Source organism: Choloepus didactylus, chromosome 13, assembly GCF_015220235.1.
Source record: "Choloepus didactylus isolate mChoDid1 chromosome 13, mChoDid1.pri, whole genome shotgun sequence".
NCBI lineage: Eukaryota > Metazoa > Chordata > Mammalia > Pilosa > Megalonychidae > Choloepus > Choloepus didactylus.
Genome location: NC_051319.1, coordinates 82283238 through 82308574, shown reverse-complemented (window position 1 = coordinate 82308574; position 25337 = coordinate 82283238). Strand labels below are relative to the sequence as shown.

Sequence of the window (25337 nt, the reverse complement as noted above, 5' to 3'; positions counted from 1 at the left end):
TCTATTTATTAAAAAAATGCTTTTCTATATGTACCCCTGATAAGAGATCTTGAAGAAATCATGTAAGATGATAAAGCTTTTGAATGGTACAGTAGATGTAAAAAAAAATTCAGTTTAAAAGAACATTTGTTTTTACATTAAATGTTTATTTGAAATCAAACGATTTTGTACATAAAGTTCAATAATATATATTTAAAAAAACCTTACCATGGGAAAAGACTACAGGTGAAAAAATTCTTCAGAGACAAAAAGTATGAAATATTATCTAATATTAAAAGTTTCAGAGTACACTGGAAAAAAGATCTGTCCCTATTTTGGCTTTGGTAACTTCAGATTAAAGTGTGTTAAGGACAAGGCATGTAGTTTTTGGGAATTCTAAAGAGTTCAGCTACCGGATACATACTATAGGTATAGCATTGGCATAAAGCTCAAATCTATTTCTGCCAAAAAAAAAAAAAAAAAAGCCACTCACCAGGGCTGGCCACTGAGCAATTGAGACTCGAGTGCCCTGGAGAAGGACTGGGTCCTTCCGAGGCGCCCATACAAGTGACCCTTCCAGCAAAAGCACAATAACTTCTTCAGCATGAACTTTAACCCAGGAGTGTTGCTTCCAGTTACAGCCATCAAATTCTACAAAGATCTGCAAAAAGAGAAAAAAGGGAGTCTGAAAGTCACATTTGGAAAAATCCCACATTATAACCTACAAACATAAATCCCATTTTGAACAACTGACTGGGAAAAATTCTACTAACTTGTTTTTAAAGTCTTTTAATGGATTGCAATATAAACTGATGATACTTCAAAGAGCCAGGAAGCTGGTTCTCAGCCCCACTCTGAAAAGGCAGGACAGAAGTAAAGGGATGAGTTATCTGTAGCCATCTGGTAATCTTTAGCTGTGTCCCTACTGAAATTTGTAACCTAGTTTCCGATTCATCTACACACACTAGCTGGGAGTTTACCATGTATAGGGCCCTGTGCTATGAATCCGGCATGCTTCCTGGTCTCAAGAAACACACAGTTTAATAGAAGAGAAAATTTTTTACACTTCTACTGAAGATAGCTGTGGACTTTTATTAATTATTTTGAATAGGTAATCTATGTACATGGTACAAAATTCAAAAGGATAAACACTGAATAAAAATAGTTGCCCTCCCACTCCTACTTGTGGAGTGCCACTGCCAGCAGTGATCTCATTCATATCTGCTAGCCGAGGCATGCTGTAGTCACAACAATGCCTTACTTCCTCCCTGAAGAGACACTCTGCTTTTAAGTAGACATTAACAAGTTTTTAAAAACGATTCATATTAAATGAAGCTCCATTTTTCTAATAAATATGCTTAGAAAAGCATATTTGGCCTTTTCCATATAAATTCTGACATGATTCAACACGGCATAATGAGCAAGGCATGAGCATACAGGCATCACTATTCACAATACATTTGTCTGTCCAGTAGTGCCTGACACATAACTAGTCAAAAAAAGGACTTGAATATTTATTTATTAATATCACTTCATCATCAAAGAATTTTAGTTGGCTTTTGGAAAGCACATGCAATAAAATGGGAAAATATAAATTAAAAAATCAGGGTTAAAGAAAGTGATCTACAACAGGAAGTTACTATCAAAGTGAAAAAGGGAAATAAGGGTCTATAGTGCTGCTATGCCTGAGTGACATATTTAGCTCTGAGTTTCCCAAAGGCAAATCTGAAAATGGAGGCAAGGTCAGATGCACAGTTCTCACTGACCAAAAGGAAACTAACCATACAGCAATTACTCAGGGAAGCAAAGCTGTTCCAACCACTTGGCTCTATAAGCAATTTCTCACATGAAGCTTCCCAGGAGCAACACTAACTGATGTAGGACAGCATCAGAATTCCCATGGCAGCTATTCTTAACTGCAAACTTTGGAGGCACCAGGAGGATCTGTAAATACTAGGTGTACCAAGCATTTCCTGTAGAAAAAGCTCTAGTTTTATTAGAGGGACACAATTCTCTGCTGGGAATCACTCAGAAAACCAAAGGCTTTTTTGTGGTAATTAAAATGTTCAAAAATTAAAAAGAAAAGGAAGAAAGAAAACCAACGGCTAAGGTTCCCTGGTGACTGAAGGCTAAGTGCCATACTGTAGCTCTAATCTGCCAATCACTTAAAAAAAAACATAGGAGCCATAAAATTCTAAGTCACGCTAACACGCAAATACAGAATATTAGCTAAAATTCAAGAACTCAACACTGACATAAGTCATTGTAGTCAAGCGGTAACAATTTTTATTCTTTGTACATACAAGAACCAGAACTAATTGTTTAAAAAAAGTTAACATTCAATCACATATATGGAGACATCAAAGCAAAGCTGAAATACTTGCTGGCCAGATTTCACCTAATTTAAGGGCAATTATCTTGTTACCTGCCTGGGCAAAGGATATGCAATAAACTATTTAACTTAACAACAACCACATTACTATACATTCCAGGATCAAGCAACAGCTTCAAACTAATGATATGAATTTGTTTTGAGAGCAAAATGGAATGTGGATAAATGTAAAAATATTCTCCTACCAGGAAGGCTTAATTCTGGCCTTAGCACTATGCTTTACCTCCTAGCTCGAGAAATGGAAGGAATTAGAATGGATAGGGTAAAGAACCATTTCAGATCAAAGAACATAGAATGTGTACTGTTAAAATGGTAGTAGCCAGGCCACAGAACAGGAAGAAGGGATATAAGCTACAACAACCAATGGTAGTGATCTCATTGTGGATGTACTGAGTCAGAGATGACCAAGAAAGGTTGATAATCTGAACAAAAATGGACTAAAATAGCTTGAAATCATTTTAAAGGTCTGATTAAATTTCTTCTATTAAAGTAAAACATGCAAAGAGTTATACACATGCTATAGCTAGAACCCAAGGACTAAATGTAAAGTATTTCAATAGTTAAGGAAAGTTAGCGTCAGAACTCTTGCTTTTAATTTTTAAATAAATAAAAATATATGGTTTATCTGTGATTTACTTTCATTTTAGTAACATTAAAATCAAATAAGTTACCTTAAGTTAGATAAAATCAGATGAGTAACATAGGTCTCTGTGTTTGACAGTAATCATCAACAGTTTGGATCCGAGCTTACCTCAAGGCCACTCTTACTACAGTTAATACCATTATTCACTCACTCACTCACTCAACAAAAATAGACAGAATGCCTTTTATATATGTAGCACTTGCCAGGCCAAGAATGTCAAGGTGAATAAGGTAGCACTTGGCAGGAGGGATTCACACCCTAGAGCCAAGAGAGTTACAGAAATTATTATAGAGCTATATAGAAGGGCAAAAATGAAGGTTTGAACAAGGTGCTAAACTAGGCTAGAGTAGGCCTCTGCCTTGGAAAACTAGAACAGTTTCACCAAAGAGGGTAGTAGCATACAAGCTGGATCTTTATGGATAAGTTGCATTCTTCTGGCAGAGAAGGGAGAGAAAGACTCCAGCAGGTGCAAAGGCAGAGAAACATAAAAGCAGACTGAACATTATGACAAGAGAAGGAGGCGTCTAGTAGGCAAGTTGTAAAGGGATCTGCATGGCATTTTAATGGATGATAAATCGAAACCTGTTGGGGTAAATGTCTTGTTTGGCTAGCAGAGTGTTTTTTCTTTGTTTTGTTTAGAAATGTGCAATTGAACACCTTTAGGCAATGCCTGCACTCTCCAGCTGCCAATCCCCACTACATCCTTAGGTCTGTCACCCAGCTGTTTCTCACAAGCTTGGTCCCTGGAGGCATTTGAATATATGTTGCCTGTTACAGGTCTTGAGGGAGCTACTGAAAGAAGTTGGAGAGTATGTTTTAGAAAGATATGTTTTAGATTGATAATGCCATGGTGGTATAGGAGTGTGTGTGGGGGATGGAGGGGTGGACAGGGGTGGAAAAAGCTTCTTAACACTTAGTTTAAATAGGAAATCAAAACAGAAATGACAAAGTATTTTACAATTAGGTGAAAGGTTCAAGAAATATGATTTATTCATACTATGTAATAATATAAAACAGTTTAAGAGCATGAACTCTACCTAATGGACTAAACTAGAATGATCTCCAAGATACACTATGTGGAAAAAAAGCAAGTTGCAGATTGATCAGGGGGATGAGGAACTTCGGAGGAAGATTGTGATGGGAGGGTTAATCATATTTTAGCCTTATCAGTGAATGCTTTTTTTTTAAAGAATATATTTATATATTACTTACATAATTAACATTTTCCAAAACAGGAAAGAAATAACTTTGGAGGATAAATTATAGAGGGAAGAAATTGGAGGCAGGGAGATCAATTACATAGTGATAACCCAGGAATTAGATGAAAAAGGCCTAAACTAATAAGACTACGAATGGGAAGTATATTTGAGAAATTAGAGACAAAGAGAACAGGATATGGTGATGATTGTGAGGGGACAGAGGAAATGGAAGACTAACTCCAAGGTTCTTAACTTTTCTTTTCCAATTTCCTTACTTTATAAACAAAATGTGAACTCTGTTCCAAATGATTTTACAAAACTGTGGCATATATTGACAACCTAGGTGGGGAATGATTCATATCTAGAATTCTGCTGTTTTCAAACAAAAAATAACTTCCTCTTTGTGGTTCCTTTGATTTTCAAGAGGTAGCTTTCCAACAATTATCCCCAATTATTTTTCTACTTTCTAAAATCCTAAATAAATTAAATGTGAAATATTTGTATACCACAGGGATAAACTGAATAAAAACTCAACAAAAACTATAAAAGCATATTCAGCACTTTTAGGGACTGCGGAATCACAAAGATCTGCATTTGCATCCCAATTCCCCTATTTCTTAGCTATGAAGTGTGAGCAAGTTACTTTAGCCTCTTTGAACCTCACTTCTTTTGTCTATAAATAGGGATAATTAAGTACCTCAAAAGATTGACCCTAGGATTAAATGAAATAAAAACACAGAAGGAGGGCTCCTGATAAATACTTGTTACTTAAGCATACACATGCTATTTTAGTCAAGGCATAAATTGGTATGACTTAAAAAAAAAAAAAGGAAATTTGCTATGTATCACGAACCTTAAATATGTGCACATAATATCCATAATCCTGCTTCCAGGAATAATCCTGGGAAATAATCCTAAATACAGAAAAGGTTTAATTCATAAAAATCTCATCATGGTATTATTGACAAACCCTAGAATCTGAAATAACCTCAATATCCAATGAAAGGAGAACAGTTAAATTATCCTGCCAATAAAAATCATATTCATATGGTTTTCTTAAGGTGCACTGTTTTTCTTCCAGTTACAAAAGTAATACACGTTACCGATGTAAAATATAGAGAAGCATCAAGAAAATTATAATCACCCATAATGCAAAGAGTTTTTGGTAATAAGGAAAATAATTGCTACATTAAGTGAAAAGGCAAAATTCAAAATTGAAAATATAGTATGAATTCAACTATGCCTTTTAAAATCCTAAAAAAAAGATTAGAAGAATATATATCAAAATATAAACAGCAGTTTCTAATGGGTTCAGATACTACCCATTTTTTTCCTCTTCTTGGTATTATTAAAATAATTTCTAAATTTTATATAATGGGCATGCATTATTTTTATGTCAGGGAAAGCCTTTTAAAACAATAATGGAAAAATGCATATATTTCGTTTTCAAAGAACTTACAATCTAGTAGAAGGGATAAGCTACATATCTTGTTACATATCTTTAACAAGAAAACCTGCAATAAGTTATCTCAAAAAGAGGTGTCCACAGAGTGCTAAAAGAGCAAATAAAAAAACTAACTTATCCTGATTCAGAAAGGCTTTATAGAGGTGGTACCTAGAATGGGCTTGAAGAATGGGCAGGTTTTCTTTTCTCTTTATACAACTGTGATGGAAGGCAACATTATAAGCAATGGGGAAAGGGGAAACAAAGCAATGGAAGCTAGAAAGTACTAGAAAAGCAGAGAATTACCAAATCACGGCTTGCTTACTGTAAATATCCTTTTGGCAACACCCAGTTTCCCTTGTCTTGAGTCTTTGCACACCAAAGATCCTTCTTATCTGTAATTTGGTCTCTTGAGTAGACCAGGAGGGGGCTCTGTGCAGATCTCTGGATAGGTATATCTCCCAATGTAAATTAATAACCTTGCATGTGGATTTACAAATCAGTCCCTAGAGAATTTGGTTAGTGAGAATCAGTCCCCTAGAGCCTGATTATCCCTGAAGTCACTTAAAGAATGGGAGTTTTTGCCCCTGCAAAAAAACTGAGAGGGGTTACACTACTTGAGTCACTACTGAACAATCAGGCAGGCTTTATCCATTTACAGAACAAGGGTAAAAGACACTTTGGCAGTGGGGTTGGGGCAGTGGGGAGGGCTTAAAAACTACCAACCTGTCAAACGCAGTGGAAAACTGAGAAGAAACAACAGGTGTTATGTCCCCCAGGCCTCATGGAAGCGAAGCCTACAGGAACCCACCCCAGCTGTTGTTGGGAATAATCCTGACGAGAAAATACCATGTTACCTACCCACCATTTAGAGTGTTCATAGAGTAGTCTGAAGGTGAAGGGGGAACTAAGTCAACCAGAACAAGCTGGGGATGAGACCCAGGCAAGTGAGTACTACAGGAGAGGATGAGCCCTTGGCAGGTGGGGAGTTAGTGAAGCAAGTCCCTTAAAAAGGGGGTAATTAAGAGGAAAGAACTGATTGTGTTACAAAGGGAAAGGATGCTAGACAAAATGACCAGTATATAATGTGCTCACTGATAGAAATACTGCACAGCTCAAATAAATAGAATGCAAAGACAAATTAAGATAGCACTATTAAAAATTACCACACATAAAATAAAACAAACTTTTTAAAAATGAACTATACAAAGCACTTGAGTGCCTGAAAAATTCAACTGTGGCTCAGTGTTTCAAAAATAGACTTCTTACTGTAAGGGAGAGTTAAGATGAAAAGTATACTTAGAGGGAATCACAATTAATAGTGTATATTCTTACTGTTAAGTAAGAACAATCTAATTTTTATTTAAAGTTCTCTAATCCACAAAAAATACTCTGTTAAATAAGGGAGCATACATTTCACGATATCACTCAGTTAAATATATGTACATGTAACTTTGGAATTATCAGAAGAAAAGGACACTTAAGGATAAATATTAAAAGCCACGAACTCCCGTTTCTTATGTTAGGGCTGAAGTGCTACGTTTGAATACAGTTTGAGAATAAAAAACAATGGACTGTACACTGGAAACAGGGTACCATTCTGACCATTAGCTAGAAACAAACTAGAGAGGTTTCAGCCTCCAGGTACCCTGAGACAGAGGAAAGGCTGGGAAGAGACAAGGGTAAAAAAATAAGGCAGATATGCTTTTACTCCTCTTTAGAAGACTCCCAGATAGAAGAAACACAGTACTAGCCTGGACACTGCTACAATTATTACATTAACTAGAATCAAAAGAAAGGAGTATTTTAGAATTCACTTTTCCCAGAGATAAAGATGAAAGATAAAGGGATGAAAAAAATAAGGAACATTTGCTTTCATTCTTCTTGCAAGTTCTGAATAGCTGAGATAGCTAAGATACCTGTTCAAAACAAATCGCTGCTACTAAATCCATCATTTAATTCTACCATACAGTTAAGGATGGTTTATTTAATAAAACTAGTGCTGACACAATTGGTTACTCAGTAGAAAAAAGGCTAGATGTCCCCACCTCAAATGACATGTACACAAAGATTCAGGCAACCAAAGATTTAAAAAGGAAAAATAAGTAACTGAAAATACTAGAAAGAAAATTTGAAGAATATTTATATAGGCTCAAGATGAGAGAGCTCTTCCTAAGCAAGGAAATCCAGACATCTGAGAGATCTGGTGTCACAAAACTTTTGAAGTCACAAAGTTTTATTTTTCAGTATGGCAAAACACGCCATAAACAAAGTCAAAAGACAAACGAGAGAAAAAAACTGATGACAGGTAAAGGGGTTAAAATGCATGTAATTTGGAATCACAGACAACTCCCATTAAAAAAAATAAGCAAAAGATATGCACAGATAATTCATAAAAGATATGTAAAAGGTCAGTAAACATAGAAAAACCACCGTAGTAATGGAAATGCTAAATAACTATCAGACTGGCAAACACAAGAATGATGACACCAGTGATAGCAAGGGTGAAGGGAAACAAGCACTACATGCACTGTTGGTGGGAGTATGAAATGTTATAATCTTATTGGAAAATAACCTGGCTTTACCTAATTAAACAGAAAATATATATACTCTTTAACAATCTCACTCCTGGATGGCTAACCTATAGAAATAAAACTGTGATTATATAAAGATACACATATTATATATATATATATATATATATATATATATATATATATATGTACAAATACAAGTATATTTCATGCAGAATTGTTTGTAATGCCAAAAAAACTTTAAATAACTTGAATAACATCAAGAGGGGGAATGATTCAATTAACTGCAGTACATCCATTCTATGAAATATAATAGCTATCAAAAAGAATGAGTAAGGTCCATAGTATTGATGCCCATGATATAACATTATATGAATAAAAGCAGGCTGCCAAGGAATGTTCAGTATGATACAATTTGCTAAAAATACTCAAACTTTTATGTATTGATGAATGTTTTGATAATTTTTGTACCAAGATTAAGAAAGGTGAGCAAAGATAACTTACCCTTCCTTGGGAGAGCTGGTGAGGAAAGGTGATTGTTGCCTCTTTCTGTGTATACCTTTGGCTGTTTGACATTTTGTAAAATGCAAGTTTTGCTTTTGTAACAACAAAAAAGGAAAATCCAAGTTTTCTGGGTCTGTTTATCTACCATGCCTAAATATGTGAAGTTTCCAAGGTCTCTGCAACTTATATGGGCCAATAATGATTTAGGAACACAAAAAGAACACTGGATCAGAAAGGAAGAGCTAGAGATAAATGCACAAAAATCCATTAAACTAATTTTGCAAGGAATTTTTTTTAACATAACATGCCTATTTTGAAACACAAATATAGTTACTATTTCTTGGGAAAAAAAAAAGAGCTGTTTTCCTACTTCAGCTAAAAATTTCAGGAGTTACTTGTCAGTGCTACTGACAGTGGGCAGTCTTCAGGTGAAGATGCCCACCTATCATACTTTTATGAACAAAACATTTCACATTTCATCTTAAGGTAGCACATGACTTTGGTACTGTTTTCCAGAAGAGCGTTCATTAAATGGATCAATACTACATTGCGAAAGATTCCTGGATCAAAAAAGGATATTAATGGAGCCTAAAATTGAGAATTGAGTAGTGTGTTTTCAATAACTTCAGAAACTCATTCATCCAACCCTCAATTACTCATCCTTAACAGGGGGCGCCCTGCTATGCATTACTCAAAATCAAGCATGACTGAAAACATTTTACACATAACTGAATGAAAATCTGCCCAATCACAGACCAGTTGCTTGCAAACTCCACCCTTGAGTACAGGAAGAGCACTTTTGATTGGAAGACAGTTGTGTTTACTACGGGTGTGTGGTGCAAACTGGAAAGGCCCACATGCCCAATCCAAACAAAATCTCTTTAATGGAAAAGGAAAACAATAAGGTCAGTTCAGATCCTATACTAGTTATTGCCATTAACAGAACTTCATGATAGCAACAGCAATTCTCAAGCAATTTTGTAAGCTGGTGAAAAATTCTAAAGGCTCTGAGTTTTGTTGTTGCTGTTTTCTCAGCTATGTCTCCCAATATACATACAAGCCAAATATAAATGTATTTTCAAACCCAAATCTGCCTTTGCTTATATATTCACACAGTTCCATGCAAGACCTCAACACAGTTGTAATATATACCTTGCTTTAATTTTCAAGAATCACAGCAACTTTTTACTTGGTTTGAGAAACAAGTTTCAGGAGCCCAGTGGTAAAATTATTCAGTATTTAGTTTAGTAGAATGTGTCCAGCATCTATTTCGGCGAGCTTCAGAAACCCCTGTCCTTAGGGAGCCCAGCAAACAACTAACTGAATGGGTAGCCATTTCAGGTGCAGAGCTCATTAGCAATTCAGCTGATGGAGAAAACAACCATTTGAAGAACCAGGAAATAAAATTCTGACTGAAAAAAAGCTCTAACAGACTAAGCCTTTGGGCAAAGTATGCAGATAATGGTGGCTCTTAAGTATGTTTTGCATCCAAGGGGGTAGAATGAATTACTGGATCTCAGAGGGACAACTCTCCCTCACTCCAGCCTAGAAAGTCATCTTACAAAGAAAGCACAGAGGAATTTAGATTATTCTTCAAATATCCTTCTTAACCATTATCCTCATCCCCTTATATTTCCGGTATCCTTTTGCACATTTGCTCCTCTGAAGCCACAAAAAATCCTAGCACGGAGAAAGATCAAAACAAGTGAACTCAAGTAACAGAAGCAAAGCTGAGGCCTAAGTCAGCCACATGCCAAAGCACCCATAAAGTCTGCATATCGGGAAAAAAAAAGACTGCCTAACACTATCGATCAATAGGTAGAAAAAATGAATATCAGAAACCTACATTACTTCCAAGTCTCACAAAATGCGGTCAAGTTTATAATATGTACATAAGCAAGTTCAAGAATATTTACCTTTTGAATGCTGATCTATTACATTCCAAAGGAACTTGCCTATTTTTTCATGGCCTTATCTCACCAGAGAAGCTAGGGCCACTATCAGAAAGAGGAACTAAAGAGGCTTGCCAAAGCTGAAAGACAATATTTTGCCGCCACATTAACCAAAATAGCATCACGGTCCCGAATGTAACTTCTATTATTGAACAACTTCAATCACAAAATACATCAAGCCGCAACGCAAAGTTTCAAAACAAAACCTCTCCCAAGGTTGGGGGGATTAGCCGAGCTGGGAGCAAAAAAGAACCACCAGCAGTCCCATTCGGCTAATAAGACAGATCTCAAACTTATCAAAAATAGCCACAACTGCAGCTCCTGTCAGCCAGAAGCGCAGAGAGGGGAGCCGGAGAGAGTCCCGACTGGTGGCCTTTCTGAAGACCGCCAGGCCGAGCCCGGTTCAGACAAGGAGGAAGTAACTGCCAGATAAAAAAGCTCTGAGCAGCCCAACTGCAGCCTCTGTGCCTCCCACAACTGCCCACATTCCCGCCCCACTCGGGGCTCCGGAAGGCAGGGAACAGGGCGCAGGTCTCCCAAGAGAAGCTGGGGACTACAGAACCGCGTCTTCCGGGGAGCAGCAGCAGCACCGGCCGAACTCCGAGGGGCCCGGGAACCCAGGGTTCGGGGGCCTGCTTGGAAGGCGTGTTTGGGGGGACGCCGAGAAAGGGGTCGCTCAGGAGGCGGGGCCTGCCGACTGGAAGCAGCACCTCTGGCGCCCCGGCCGCCCCCCGAGGAGAACTGGGGCGCGCACCCAAACGCGGAAGCCATGCCGGCCAGAGCTCGGGGTGCCGAGGAGCCGGCGGGGGGCGCTGGGGAGATGGGGGGCGCTAAACTGGGGCACCCTCACCCTTCCACCCCCTCACAAAGGCCCCCGGGGAGGACGCCCGCAGGCCCCGCAGCCAGGGCCTCGAGTGCCCGCCTCGGCCGCTACTCACCGCTAGGTCCTGGGGCACCGCCCCGCTCATGGCCCGCACCGTGCCGGCCCGCCAGGCCCGAGTGCGCAGCGCAGGCCCCGGATCTACGCCCGCCGCCGCCGCGGGGGCTGAGGCCGAGGCCGAGGCTGCGGAGTCCGCGAACAGAAGCAGCAGCCGCTTGCCCACCGGGGAGGCTGCCGCGTCCGCCATCGCCAGGGCCGGCCTGACCCGCGCTCCTGCCCGCCGCCTCCCACCACCACCGCCGCCGCCGAGCGCCCGAACAGCCCGCAAGGCCTCCCTCCGCACCACCCGCGGCCGCGGCTCCCCCCTACCCCCCCCAACAGCCACCACCAACCACCGGTGCCGCGCAGCGCCCCCCGTGGTCGGGAGCGGAGCTGCAGCCCGGGCCCGGCACAGCGCCCCCCGCGCTTCGGAGCGGGGTGGCAGCTCCGGGCCCCTCGCAGCGCTCCGCCCCAACCTCCCCGGGGCCTGCAGTGCCCCCTGCGGCTGGGAGGGGAATTGCAGATTCGGCCGGGGGTGGGGAGGTGAGCGGGTCCTTTGGTCCCCCATGGCACCATCCTGATCCCAACCTTCCTTCGGGGGTGTCCTATATCTCTTCTTCTTTAGCTCCACCCTCTTTGGAGACCAAAGACTTTTAGTGAGATGGTGGGCTGGGGGGCATGGTACCTGGAGGGTGGATGTTTTGAGCTCAGCAATCAGCCCCCAATACTCCCTTGGTTTTCTATCCTGAAAAATCCTTCCAGTCATTATCTTTTAAAAGTCTTTCTTCCCATTGGTCGATGGGATACAATATGTTCCTTCTCACTGGCCCATAACTAACATGGTACCATTCCATTCTATACCGCCGATACTGCCTAGGTTCACTTTCATTGGCCAATGTGTTACATCCATTGGATATGGTAATGCTACTCTTTCCATAGGCTGAAGGCCATTATATGTGCTTCCAACATTTCATTTTGACTTAAACCCATAGAGCTTCTTCCCATTCCAAGTCTGTCAATGTTATTGAGTAAGTTCAGACATTTCTCAACTCGACTTTTAGGGGAATTGAAAAGAGGCCAGTAGTAAAGGTATTCTCTTCCCAGGTTCAGTAGTAACTCATCTTTCCATGGAAGTAGTGCGGATGGGGACAAAGAAAACCCCTTCATTCCTATCAGAATTCATTTAATACAGGTATGAGAGATTGTTAGTTCCTGCTAAGTTATTAGAAAAGGGGGCTGTAGAGTAGGGGACATACTGAGATTTTTGGCTCGATTGTTCCAGTGACCTTCACACCAGGAAGGGGGCAACTTCAGTCATTTAACTTTGGTAGTGGCAGAGAGACTGGTGCAGGTTCCATGATCTTATGGATGCAGAGACAGTATAAATGGAAGCAGATACAAACCAGAAAGATAAAGGGTCTAGTAATGACTATTACTTGAAAAGTGGCCATTTCTTTCATTGATCTGCTCTACATACACGAAAGAGCAGTAGCTGGCTCTGAGCTTGGCCAGTTATCTCCTTTCTATAACCTTGTCTATACCCTTGACCTACTTTCTGGTAGCAAAAATGGGGGGGAGCACCAACTATTGATCTTAGTAAAGGTATAAAACATCTAGGGAAAACATTCTAGAACAAATCCAATGGAACACAAAGGAAATATTCCCTTGGAACTTCCCCCCTCCCTATTCCTTGGAACTTCCATTTCTCACAGCCAACCTGAGGCCTGACTCACAATATTTGTCTGGGCCAAGAGAACCCTCTTAAAAGCACATGGCTGATAAGTTGTAATTGGTAGGAGAGGAATAAGGATGAATCCATAAAGGACCTAACTGCCTTGCCGCTTTTCTATCAACATTCATGCTGAGATCTTCTCTCATATGGTATTCTAGTTACTGTCCTAGTTTCTGTCCAAGGCTGGTTTCTCATAGCACTGGGGACAAAAATGTATCTAAGCTCAGGGATGGGAGGGACAGAGGTGGAAAATTTCTTTGGGTTCCCCAAATATGCCAGGCACTTTTCATGTGACAGGAACTTTACAAAGTGTTGGGGAAACAACAGTGAATAAAACAAAACCCCGGCCCTCATGGAGTCTACATTCTTTCCTATACTAGGGGGATGGATAACGAAATCACACTTGGCCTCACAGAAGATAAAAGTAGAAAACCCAACAAAAAAACTCAGTAGAAAGGAAAAATGGGGGAAGAGTCATTTTAGATATTCAGACCTTACCCCTGCTCAAGCAGTAGGTGAAATGAAATAGCAGTTTTAAAGAAAGACAAAGCTGTAAAACCAAGCCTCTTCAACCACATGCCATTGCCACCCCCACCCCCACCCCCAAGTCCCTCCTTTGCTTCCAAGTGTTTCCACTCTTTCTAGGGCATATTTTTCACCCCCTCAAAGGTTCCTACTCCAGGTAGTCAAACCAATCCTGTCCTCCTGCACACTTCATTGGTATTCAATGATGAATGCCACCAGTTTGAAGCAGGAAACTGGGACACAGGCTAAGCAACTTGACTCTTCTTGCTGCCTGGCAAGTCAGCACCACAACTGGTAAATAAAGGCTAAGCCTTGGGGACAGAGGCTCCCGCTTAGATCTCTAAGCAACTACACTTCACCCACACACATTGGAAGAATGCTAACATAGAGAGAAGAAAGGGTGGAATAGAGAGAGAAAGAATCACACAGCTTCTTTCAGCAAATATTCCAAATTGAAGTATTAGGGTAAATACCCTCTTCTAGGACAAAAAAGCTCTGCTGCTAGGATAATTTTCCAGAAGCAATATTTTTAGGTTGGAGAAATTGCTGAGGTTATTTGGAATCTGAATTCTGATGACTAAAACACCATCTCTCCAGGACATAACATGTGAAAACCCTCAAAAAAGAAATGCCTGGTCAAGTTTTCTATCCTGCTTTCTCCTCACCTCAGAAAGCCTACAAACCAATCTAGACAAATTCCTGACTGCACCATCAAGCATTTCTCAATGTATTAATACCTGACTTAAACCTGCTGAAGGTGAGAGTGACAGCAGGAAAGAGGAGACAGGTACAAGCACCAGGGAAACAGCAGCCAAAACAGACTGCCAGAAATAACCAAGGCCTTAACAAAGCCTTGGGCCAGGGATGTGATCTGCTGTGGACTGCCAAGGATTTAGGGACCAGATACTGCCCTCAAAGAGCCAAGGCCCAGCCATTTCTAGAGGAGAGGGGTGGAAGAATTAGGCAGCCTTCTCCCTGCTTCCTCTTTGCCTTTCTTTGTGGGGAAGGGAAGAAGACACCATAGTACACAAGGGTGCTTGGGAAAATGGATTATTCTAATAAAACTTTATTTTTTCAAACACAGCCACAGAGGCAGGACCTCAGGTTTAACACACACAGACTTATGGATTTTTTTTTTTTAATAGAAAACAAAGTTTACGAAATTTTTTTTCTTTTCATTTTTGTATTTGTAATCCCATTAGCACAGGGACTTTGGCAGCAGGTGGGAGTGAAGGGCAGCTGGAGCTGCCACTGGGCAGTCACGGGGCACAGGAGGAGAGCACCAGCCTAGGCGTGGCTTCACTCACACACGCAGGAATACTCACCTACTGGTCAGCCACACCACACACACAGCACAGATACAGATGTCTACCCAGCACCAACCACAAGCCCTGTAGAGGTGTGCTCCACTCTGGGTAAGCCCAACATGTGAAAATCCAAATAGTCAAAACAGCTAAAGTAGAGGAGGTTGCTTACTTTACAAAAGAAGCAATCAGAGGCTGCTTTTAAGTGGTCAGCAGTCCAAATGCATTGAAAAATAGCACTTGGTTTACATAGAATTGTTGGAACAGATTATTGTGTAAAGCAAAATGAATCACTTCTTGAAAAGGCTTGTCCCAGGGCCACGGGTGCTTAGACTGGGAAGCAAGTTGATAATTCTGGTGAGTTTAACCTTCCAGTCTTAAAGTAATGGAATTCAAACGTATTATCTGTAGACTTTCTCCCTAATGATGGTGCCCTAGGGCTTTGGGGAAGCCAGGATGGAGGCAGAATCACTGCCCTCATTTCTTCAGCTTAGAGCCCATGGAGACCCCACTCGGCATTGCCAATGGCCTATTGGAAGCTGGCACAGACAATCTGCAGCAGAGAACCCAGGAATGAGGATGCCACAGGAGGAAAACAAGCTGGCACAAGGGAAATTATGGCCTGAAGAGGGAGAAGCACCAGGGGAGGGATGAAACCAAGGATGGAAAACTCCTGGGCTCACAGTTTCCCTGTATTCTCCAGAATGCCTCTCGCAGGTCTCCGTAGACCTGGTGGCCCACTGGATAATATGTGGTTACTAACAGGAGATGGGAAGGAGCCCGAGAAGGGTAAAACCTCTGAGGGTCTGAGACTTAAGACATGGCCACCTCCTGTGATGTGGAGGTGAGGCAGCAGGAGCTTCATCAATTCTCCTGTCCGGTATGTGGGAGACCCAGAAAATGCCAGGTTCAACTCCACGAGGAAGAAAACACAAAGCCCCTGGTTTTCCTCCCTAACATGAGGAACTTGGGTCCTAAGACACCCTGAAAGTCAAAGAGAAAATGCCCTTCTTCCACTAAGGACAGTCCAATTTGGTTCTGCCACTCTATCCAAAGCTGAACAAAGCCTCAAAAGCTATTGTGGTGGCAACTTCAGTATGCATTTCAACTGGTGCCAGCCCTACCAAGGTATCTGCAGTCTTTAAACTCATCATTGCAGCTACTGGAACCTGCTGCCCTGGCTTGAGTTGTGGGTGAAAAACTTAAAAAAGGAAATTCAATCCAACAACAACAATCAACTCCCTTGCATCCTTAGCCAGTCCTTCAGTGAGCCCCAACCTCCCTGTGGTCTCTCAGGGCCAATTAGAGGCAAATAAACATTTCCTGGCAGAAGTAGAAGACAAGCAAACTAGTAAATGCTGACACCCCCATCCCCCCTTTCTCAAGCAGATCAGAAGAGAGGCTGGGCCTAGATCATGTAAGAATAGGCTTCCCTACAGTCTGCTTCCAAAGTCCTGCTGCACATCTGCTTCAGTAAATGCTGGCAACCACTGCAGGGCCTTCCTTTTATCTGACCTCCAAGGTTAGAGGGCAAGGGAAAAAGGTCCCCTCATTAGGGAGAGAGAGAGATGGAGCCCTTCAACCCTGCCTCAGTTGTCCACATGTGCTTGCATCTACTTAGAGAGCGAGAGGCAGGATGTATATAGCCTAGGCAATCTGATTAGAAAACAGGCCAGCTCAGAAAAAATGTAGAGACACCTCTCCCCCTTTCCAGCTCCCAGTACTAGATCTGCCTAGTGGGGAGGGGGTAGGGGTGCTGAAGAAAAACATTAGATGAGGTCACAGCACTTAAAAGACCCTGCTGTACCCCAAAACAGAATCCTTTGCAGAGCCAATGGTGCTTACAGATTACAAGCCTGGCTCCAGAGCTATTTAGAAAAAAGGAAAACTTGGTGCCCTCCTCTTGACTCCTTGAAAAAGCCCAATGTCCTGTGAACTCAGGAACCTGGGGTATCATGATACTCTGTTATTAAGGAGCAACTTGCGTTACTTCCCTAAGGCTACGCAAATGCCTTTACTCGAGGACACTCCCATGCACGCACACACTCACACAGTTTCTCCAAGGAGGCTGATTGAATCCCCCACCCTGGCCAAATTCTAAGACACAAGTGCCCTTTGAAGCAAAGGGGCTAGTGAAATTCCCCGAGCTGGGGTCAACAGACCCCTTCCTTCCCTGCCCATTGTTCTCTTGGTGGCAGGGATACTCACACTCAGGGCCGCCACGGGAAGGGTCTGCTCTGGGGCTGTCCCTCCCGCCACCAGCTCCGTTTATCTTGTCCCGGCCAGTCTCAGCATGGTCAAGCTTCCTGGAGCGAGAAGGTTTCCGGCTAACCTGAGTCGGAGCCCTCCATTCACCCCCATTCCCAGGCTGGGCCCCTGGCCTTGGGCCTTGACACTTGTTAGTAGCCATAAGAGAGTCAGTCTGTGTGGCTCCAGGAAGTAGCCTCTCAGTTTTAGTTCTCCTCAATCAGATTCAAGTCCAGGTCCCCAAAGTCCTGCTGGCATAGTGTCCGCTTGCTTAATGCCTGCCGCCCCCACCGCACGGCCCCCTCCTCCTCCTCTTCACTTTCACTCAGCACCTGGGAGGAACCCCCAATGGGGCTGCAGGAAGCAGAGAGGGGTGGGGGGCTACAGGCCATGAACCACGGTGGAGAGATGCTGCTGCCTTCTTGGGCTGTATCTTGGAGACAGAGACCTCCTGAGTATGGTTTCTGCCAAACAAACAACATAAGTAAGAAGGCAAAGAAAATACTAACTTCCCAGAGCACCCTGGCTTAAGCTGTATCTCAAAGTGACCCTCTCAGTCACCCGTGAAGGCAGGAGTTCTAGTTTAGGGTGGTGTTTTGAATAAAATTCAGAAAATTCAGTGTAAATGCACGTTTCTCTGAGGAAAGAGCCCATAGTTTTTATCAGATTCAAGATTAGAAGCTTTTTATAAGCTCTGTGAGGGCAGGAATATTGTGTGCTTGATTCACCACTGTATTCCCAAGCACCTAATCAGAGCCTGGTACATAGTGATGTTGTTTGGTAAATGTATGATGAATGCTTGGATGGCTATTTGAGAAATGAATAAATTGTCAGAGAGGGTTGTGACCCGGTGGTCTATAAGGAAGAATGTGAAAAAATAGGCAAGTGCAAACAACAACTGTACTCAAACTAGGGAGACAAAAAACATTTGTTGAACAGATGAATGATGTAGCTGCCTGTCTTCCTTAGGCCCTGACAGACTCACACTTAAGGCAGTAAAGGGCAAGTGGCAAAACCAGTCTTGAGCACAAGAGGGGGCGGGGGTACTGATGATGGGATTTCTGTGGCTCATGCATCCTCTGAGAAGCGGGTAAGTGCCTCTAGCAGGGCAATCTGGGCTCCCTGTTGGAAGACATAACATGGATTTCACTCAGTTTCTTTAGAACCCCTAGGACTAAGGGATTTCACAAGACACAGAACTTTCAATGCTAACATCGGGACAGTCCTGGCGAACCAGGACAGTAGGTCACCCTTGCAAAGCTCAGACAGGAAAGGGCTCCAGGGGAGGCGCTGCCAGGGGGTCCTGTAGCTAAGAGAATAGCTCCAAGTGGGAACAGAACAGAGTCCCCATCCCAACTCCCCTAGTCCCGCCGGTCCCACCTGATTCATCTTGTCGAAGTCCAAGGAAGGCCGTAGCCGCCGGGAGTCTTCCTCATGGCGCCGCTTGACCCCAGCTTTGCGGGCATCCAGATCACAAGGCTGTGAGCGGCTTCGGGGAAGGCCGCGGGGGCCTCGAGGTCGCCAGGGCAGCTCCGGGGAGGATGCGGGGGAGCTCCGGGCAGAGGGCAGGAAGCGGCTTGCCTGTGGACCCAGGCTGGGTGACAGGGAGAAGCGGCGCTGGGGTGGGCAAGGTGACAGGGACTCAGCATCACTCTCCCAGGAGCCACTTTGAGGGGAGGCAGCACGGGGTTGAGAAGAATCTTGGGCCAGGGCCAGGGCCAGGCTGAAGAAAGGGGGGCTGTATGGTCTGTGCACTGGGGCACATTGAGAAGAGGCACTGGGAGCTTGGAGGAACCTGAGGCTGGAGACCCGCTTGGGAGGGCTCTGGTGAGGCACCTGCGGCCCACCCCCTCCACCACTACCCCGGTGTTTGATGGGAGTCCACAGCTTGGAGGGTGCAGGCCGCCACACCGGCTGCCAGCGAGACAGGTCCACGGGCACTGAGAGTGAGCGACAGTGCCTCTTGGAAGGAGGGGCGGGGGGCACAGGGAGCTTCTCTGGGTCTGGGGACTCAGGGCTTAGGACTTGGGAGAGGGGCTGCTCCTGTGGGGAGCTCCCCCGGCTGGGTGGTCTGAGGTGCAGGCTTAAGCCTGAGGGGTGGTAGCTGAGGTTGAGGCTGTCCTGGAACTCGGCACAGGAACAATGGGGCAGGCCCCTCCAAGAAGCACCTTCTGGAAGGCATTCATAACAAAAATAATATCAATGATAGTGAACATTTTATAAGAGCTTACTATGTGTCACAAACTTTACTAAGCACTTTATGTGGGCTATCTCATTTCCTCTTCCAAAAAAACTCATGAGGTAAGCACTATTCTCATCCCCACTTCACAGATGAAGCTTTCCCAAGGTCATGTAGCAATCAAGTGATTAAAGTAGGATTAAAACCCAGGTCTGTCTGACATCAAGGCAGGATCTCAAGTCATCAAAGTAGGATTAAAACCCAGGTCTGTCTGACATCAAGGCAGGATCTCTTAAGCACTACGCTGTATTATTTTCATTATAAGAAACCACCCAAAATCTAAAATATACTTTTACATACTGCCTTCCACTCACTCCCTCTCAGAAGCAAAACTAATCGAGAGAAACAAACATGGTATGTGTGTGCTATGCTTATCCCCCACCCCACTCTATCCAGTCTTTCTCTACTCCCTGACCCCCATCTTGGATTCCAAAAAGCAGCCCTATGCTCTCCTCCCTTGGCCTTTCCCTTCCTATGTGTCAACTGTACGAAGACAGGGCTGCCAAGAAGAGGTAATCAAGCAGGTAAGAGATTACTTTTACTCCCAGGCAGGGCAAACAGGGTAGAAAAGACTTTTGACGGTGGAATCTGTGCTTGGGAAACCCCGAGACTTTGTGCTGCCCATAGTCCTTTGTGTCTGGCCACCAACATACCGATTCCCTTCTCCTAGGCCTGCTCTTAAATCCAAACAGTGTGGCAGGGACCAAGGGGTAAAAAGGGAAATGGACCAAAGGGAATGGTTTGCATTCTGCATTCCAACTAAAACTATGACTTTTGGGAGACAGCTCATTAAGGGACAAAGGGCCTACTCTAAGCTCCTCTGGCTTGCCAGCTGGAATCCTACAGGGACTGGTTATTTGGGGCAAATGACAAATATATGAAGTCAGACTTGATGATAGAGAAAACTCCCACTTGACTTTATTTGGTCAACAGCTCTCTCCCTACTAACTTCCATGAAGGCAGGGACGATGTATCCTGTTCTGTACTTACAGCACAGCACCTGCACTCAGCGAAGTATTTAACAGGAGGCAGAGGTTGAATAGAGATGCTTTTGCCAACTGAAATTTCTTGCCAGGTATCCCAGGAAAGAAAAGGAGATGCAAAATAGCCTAGCAGCATGGGTTAGAGAGTTCTGGTTGTCTACCAGTGATGCTTCCACTGAAATGGCCCCATCATCATAGACTTTTTGATCAAGTAATTCATAACCTGGGAATTTATATCTCACATATATTTTCACTATGCAAAATGAGATATTTATAAGGTTATTCACTACAGTTTTATATATCATAGGAAAAGATAAGAAATAACCTAAATGTACATCAACAGAAGATTGATTAAACTATGATGCATCCACACAGTGCAATAATATGCAAGTACAGAAAAAAGGAGATTGTATGGTATGTGAATATATCTCAATAAAATTGCATTAAAAACAATAACAAGGAAACCCTCAACAAAATGATATGTAAAGATCTCCTAACTATATTACAGTTAAGTCAAAAAACATAAGGTTTTTTTGTATATAGTATGCAACGTTTTGTGGTAAACAAAAAGTAGGAATAATAATATACATTTATATTTGCTTCTATTTGTATAAGGAAACTCTGGATGTATATACAAGAAACTAATAATAGAAGTCACTTTTAGGGAGTTGGTGGAAGCTGGGTAGATAGAGGACAGGAGTGGAAGGGAGACTTTTCTCCATTTAATCTTTTTGGTGTTATTCTAAAATTTTTGAGCCATATAAATATATTATCTATTCAAAACATTTAGATTATAAAAGTCCCACAAGGCTAGAGTAAGAGCAAACTAAACAGATAACTTCCCTACTGAGGCAGGAAAATGGAGTCAAGTGCCAATCTCAGAGGGTGACCCAGGAAAGAAAGTTCAGGAGGTAGGCTAGCTAGCCCTGGTTACCAAAAGCCAATGAAAGAAATGTGCAAATGCAGGCAAGGGCACACACACACACACACACACACACACACACACACACACAATGCCTTACCAGACACAAGCTGGAAAGGGTTCCCACAGTTGGAGATGTCTGCATGATCAGGCAAAGGCTAACAGAGAGAGAACATCCATAGTCATTTGAGTTCAGAACACAGATTTACAGAAAGCCCTCTTTACCTCATCCCTGAAATTCACAGGCTACAGAGGTATTAGGGATTCCTAAGTGTCCTCTTCCTCTTGTCTTCCCAAAGATAGTAAAGTAATCCACATCTTCCAACATCTCATACCCTTCTCCACCCAAGTTTTGGTGTCCATTCTCTATCAGTGCAATAATCCCTGCCCCCTTCCTTTGGAACCTTTTGTGGGCTTTACCAGTACAAGTAGCATGATTAGACTCAAACAGCACAGGAATAGTAGCAACAGCCTCAGGAAAAAGGGGGGAGGGGTCATGGAGGAGGAGGAAGACTGGTCTTTTTTACCAGACTGATGCTGAAGCGTGTACATTTCAGCTCATCCAGAGTCTGCTTCTGTAGCTGCTCAGTGATCAGGGTTATCATGATTCTCCCCAGGATTTGACTTGCACACTTTGGAGCAAATGATGGATATCTTCCCCGTTGTTCTTCAGACCTCACTTGTGAGCCATCTTCTGCCACTGCAGCACCATTCTAGCACCATTGGGACTTCCCTCTCCAGGCATGCCTGCTGAGTCTGCCAATTACAGAGTGACCGTCCCCAAGTGATATTAGAGAGTAGTTGGTCCAGAGATGAAAAATGCATGGCATACATACTATATCACTCCTATGCCATGCCTCTCACAGGCATCATTAATTGATCACAGTTCTTTCTGGCTAAGCTTAAACATAGCCTCAGAACTTGGCATTCCAGATGTCTAGTAAAACGAACCAGAGCTGGCAAACAAGTTGAAACTATTTGCCATTCCTAACCTGGTTCATGCTCTGCTGAGAATCCCCAGAATCCCAGCAACACTCAGAAAACAGCTCAGGGGAGAGAAGAAGATGCCCAAATGGCTATTCACATCCTGATTACCCCAATATTGTCTTCATCTTAACAGAGGTACCTTTTTCCTAAACTAGAGAAGTAGTAATGGGGAAGAGGGAGGAGTGGTGGCTTAAGAATGACTTTCTGCTTCAGACCAATCAAACTGGATTTTATGTCCTCTCCCAGCCTGAGCAGCTGCTATATTATTGTTTCTCAACAGATACTGTGTATATTCTCTTGTAGAAACTGGGTAGAAGATAAGGAAATGGTATCAGGGTAATTCCCATTACATTTCAACTCTACAGATGTTAAAAACAACAACAAAAACAACCTGAAACTCTGAACTAAGTTTTTAGCCTGGTCTGACTCAAAGACCATGGATCCACTTAATCAAGACTCCTTTTCTCATGGTCAATTTCTAGTAAAAGCAAACTATTAGAGAACAGACTTCAAGGCCACACAATTGCCTGAAGGGCCTTGCTCAAGGGAAGTGGGGAGGTTAACTTAATGTCTCAATAATTTTGCTCTGCCCATTCCCAGAAATGACCAGTAGGCAAACAGCTCACCAGAGGCTACATGCGGAATTTGCTAGCAGGGAGAACAAAGGATCAAGAAATCTCAATCTTAATTCAACTTGCTGTGACAGCTTTGGCAAACCATTTAACCTTCCTTGGCTTCAGTTTACCCATATGTAAAAGGGGCAGAATAATCTGAACCTGTCCCAGGGATGACATAACATGAAATGTGCAAAATGTACAAAAGCATGCCATCTGACCTGTACAAATCAGGGTCCATAAAGGCTACCATTTCTCACTCCTGTTTGTTGCTCTACAAAGCCTTGGGATGCCAGAAGCGATGATATCATTAAGATAAAGAAGGCAACAGGGTCTGACTCTGGCTGGATGCTGGATGCATCACCTGGTACCAACAGAAGCCCAAGAGGTTCTTCCTTCTGTGACCCTAGGGGCAGTTCACGCTCTAATATTATAAAAAAAGTGGGAATCATCTCTACCCCATTCCCACCTCAGAGGGAGGCCACAAAGAAGAGCAAAGGAACACACTTAAGTGTACTTGGAACTATTTGGAAGAAAGGTGCTTGAAAAGTCAATCATCATTATAATTATCTATCGTTTTCATGCATAACTATTACCACCCTGAACAAAGTCCCAGCTTCCTGAGAGCTCCCTTCGGCTGCTTCCCCTATGTTCTTGCGGTAGAAGCTAAGGCTTTTAACACTTCTGCTCTTGGTTTCTTAACTCTGTCCTCAAAAATCAAGCAGAGAGGGAACCTAACTGCAGGCTTTCACCCCAGAGGCCTCAGGCCTCAGGCTGACCAGCCATGAGGAGCAGAGAGGGAGGCAAACTCTTTCAAGCTTTTCATGAGGCATTTGGCCAGAAAGCAAACTCCTAGCCCTCTCTGGGCTCAAGTGAAGAGAGCGATTTTGTGTTTTTCTGAATTTTAATTGTTGGGATGTGGCCACACACGGCGGTAATTGGAACAATGCAACCACCACTATGCAACTGATACTCTTAGCCTGAGTTTCCTAAAACAGGCCAGGCTGAGAGGGGGAACAGAACGGGAAGCCATAAGGAATCAAACCAGGACACAAAAGAAGGCAAACCAGCTCCGCGAGGGGCCTCCTCTTTCTCAAGCAGGCATTGAAAAAAGTGTAAGAAGCCCTCCTTTGCCGCCTTCCTTCCCCTTCCATTTTGTATATTTGAGGGGTAGAGACAGCCTCGAACGTTCACAGAACAAGTGAAAACTTCTCAGCTTAACAACCGGCACCGGGCTCAAGCCTTCACAGAGCAGCAGGCCGCTAGGCCCTCCCCATAACCCCACCAGGCCCAACTCTCAGCCCAGGCTTTCCCTCCTCCACCAGCCCCCTAATTAAAAGAGCAAAGAACCCCCACCCCAACTCCCATTGGATGGGAATAACCCCTGACACTAGGATCTCAGGGATGCTGAGGTTGTGCTTAAACCTGGAGAACCTAGGATCAAGTCAAGCGAGGGAGGGAGGCGGGGGAGAGTCACAAATCCCCTAGGGACATTGCCTCCAGGTCCCGGCCCCACACCTCTTGGGGAGACGGAAGGAAAATATGAGGGAGTCAGGAATGTGCAGACCCGAATGCTCTTTCTCCATGATTCTGGTGGGGATAGGGGTGACAAGTGGGGAATACCCCTCCCCGCTCCCCCCGATGAAGAAGCAAAAGGCTAGGCCCCCTCCAATCTCCAACCTCTGCCTCTGCTGCCTGCCTGTCTCCTCGGGGTGGGGCATGGGGCATTCGCTGGCCCTTGGCGCGAGGGGTGTCAGGGCTTGCTAAGCCGGGGTGGGGGGGGGCACGATGGCCTCTTCCCACCCAGCTTCCATCATTTGGCCGCGGGAAACGAACTCCGGACGCAGGGAATGGAAACGGTCTAGGACTTAGCACTCCCTCTCCCCCTCCCCCACCGGGTCCCGTGCTCTCCCCGCGGAGGCGGCCTGAGAGGCCCGGCCGCGCGAGCAGGCGGGCTGGGGGAGGGGAGAGAGAGGAGGGAAGGACGGCCGAGGTGCCCGCCCTGAGGCCCCAGCGCCACCTGCCCTCAGCCACCTACCGCGGATCCTACAGTTCCCAGGGCCGCGGCCGGAGCAGCTCTGAGCGCTCCGTTCGCCCCACGGTGCCCTTAAAAGGCACTGGCGCGAACCATCCGGCCCCTAAGGAGAGTGGGGAGATCGCAGTGGTTCACAGAATCCCTCTGAAGCGTCCGCGGGGGCCCGAGCCCCTCGTTGTTTCT

General features: G+C 43.7%; 2 protein-coding genes across 3 annotated transcripts in view; both read right to left on the bottom strand.

Moving 5' to 3' along the window:
* The window catches only part of KDM3B (lysine demethylase 3B), an 82368-nt gene extending 70562 nt beyond the window's left edge, over positions 1 to 11806 (bottom strand). The window contains exons 1-2 of the mRNA XM_037802183.1: positions 11586 to 11806; positions 473 to 640 (exon numbers count right to left, since the gene is read on the bottom strand). Of these exons, the coding sequence (XP_037658111.1) occupies positions 473 to 640; positions 11586 to 11774 (357 nt within the window). The 5' untranslated portion in view covers positions 11775 to 11806. The remainder of the gene's footprint in view (positions 1 to 472; positions 641 to 11585) is intronic.
* FAM53C (family with sequence similarity 53 member C) lies at positions 538 to 25192 on the bottom strand. Of its 2 annotated transcripts, XR_005211484.1 has the most exons (6): positions 25158 to 25192; positions 22046 to 22274; positions 21619 to 21676; positions 18755 to 19545; positions 17336 to 17838; positions 538 to 640 (listed from the first exon to the last, which is right to left on the bottom strand). XR_005211484.1 is itself a non-coding variant. In XM_037802196.1 (5 exons), exons 2-5 carry the CDS (start codon positions 22121 to 22123, stop codon positions 17581 to 17583), a joined length of 1185 nt encoding a protein of 394 aa, XP_037658124.1. In that variant the 5' UTR covers positions 22124 to 22274; positions 25158 to 25192; the 3' UTR covers positions 14861 to 17580. The 2 variants fall into 2 exon arrangements, 1 of the variants encoding a protein (XP_037658124.1); XM_037802196.1 differs by lacking the exon at positions 538 to 640 and having other exon boundaries at positions 14861 to 17838.
* Positions 25193 to 25337: the final 145 nt, after the last annotated feature.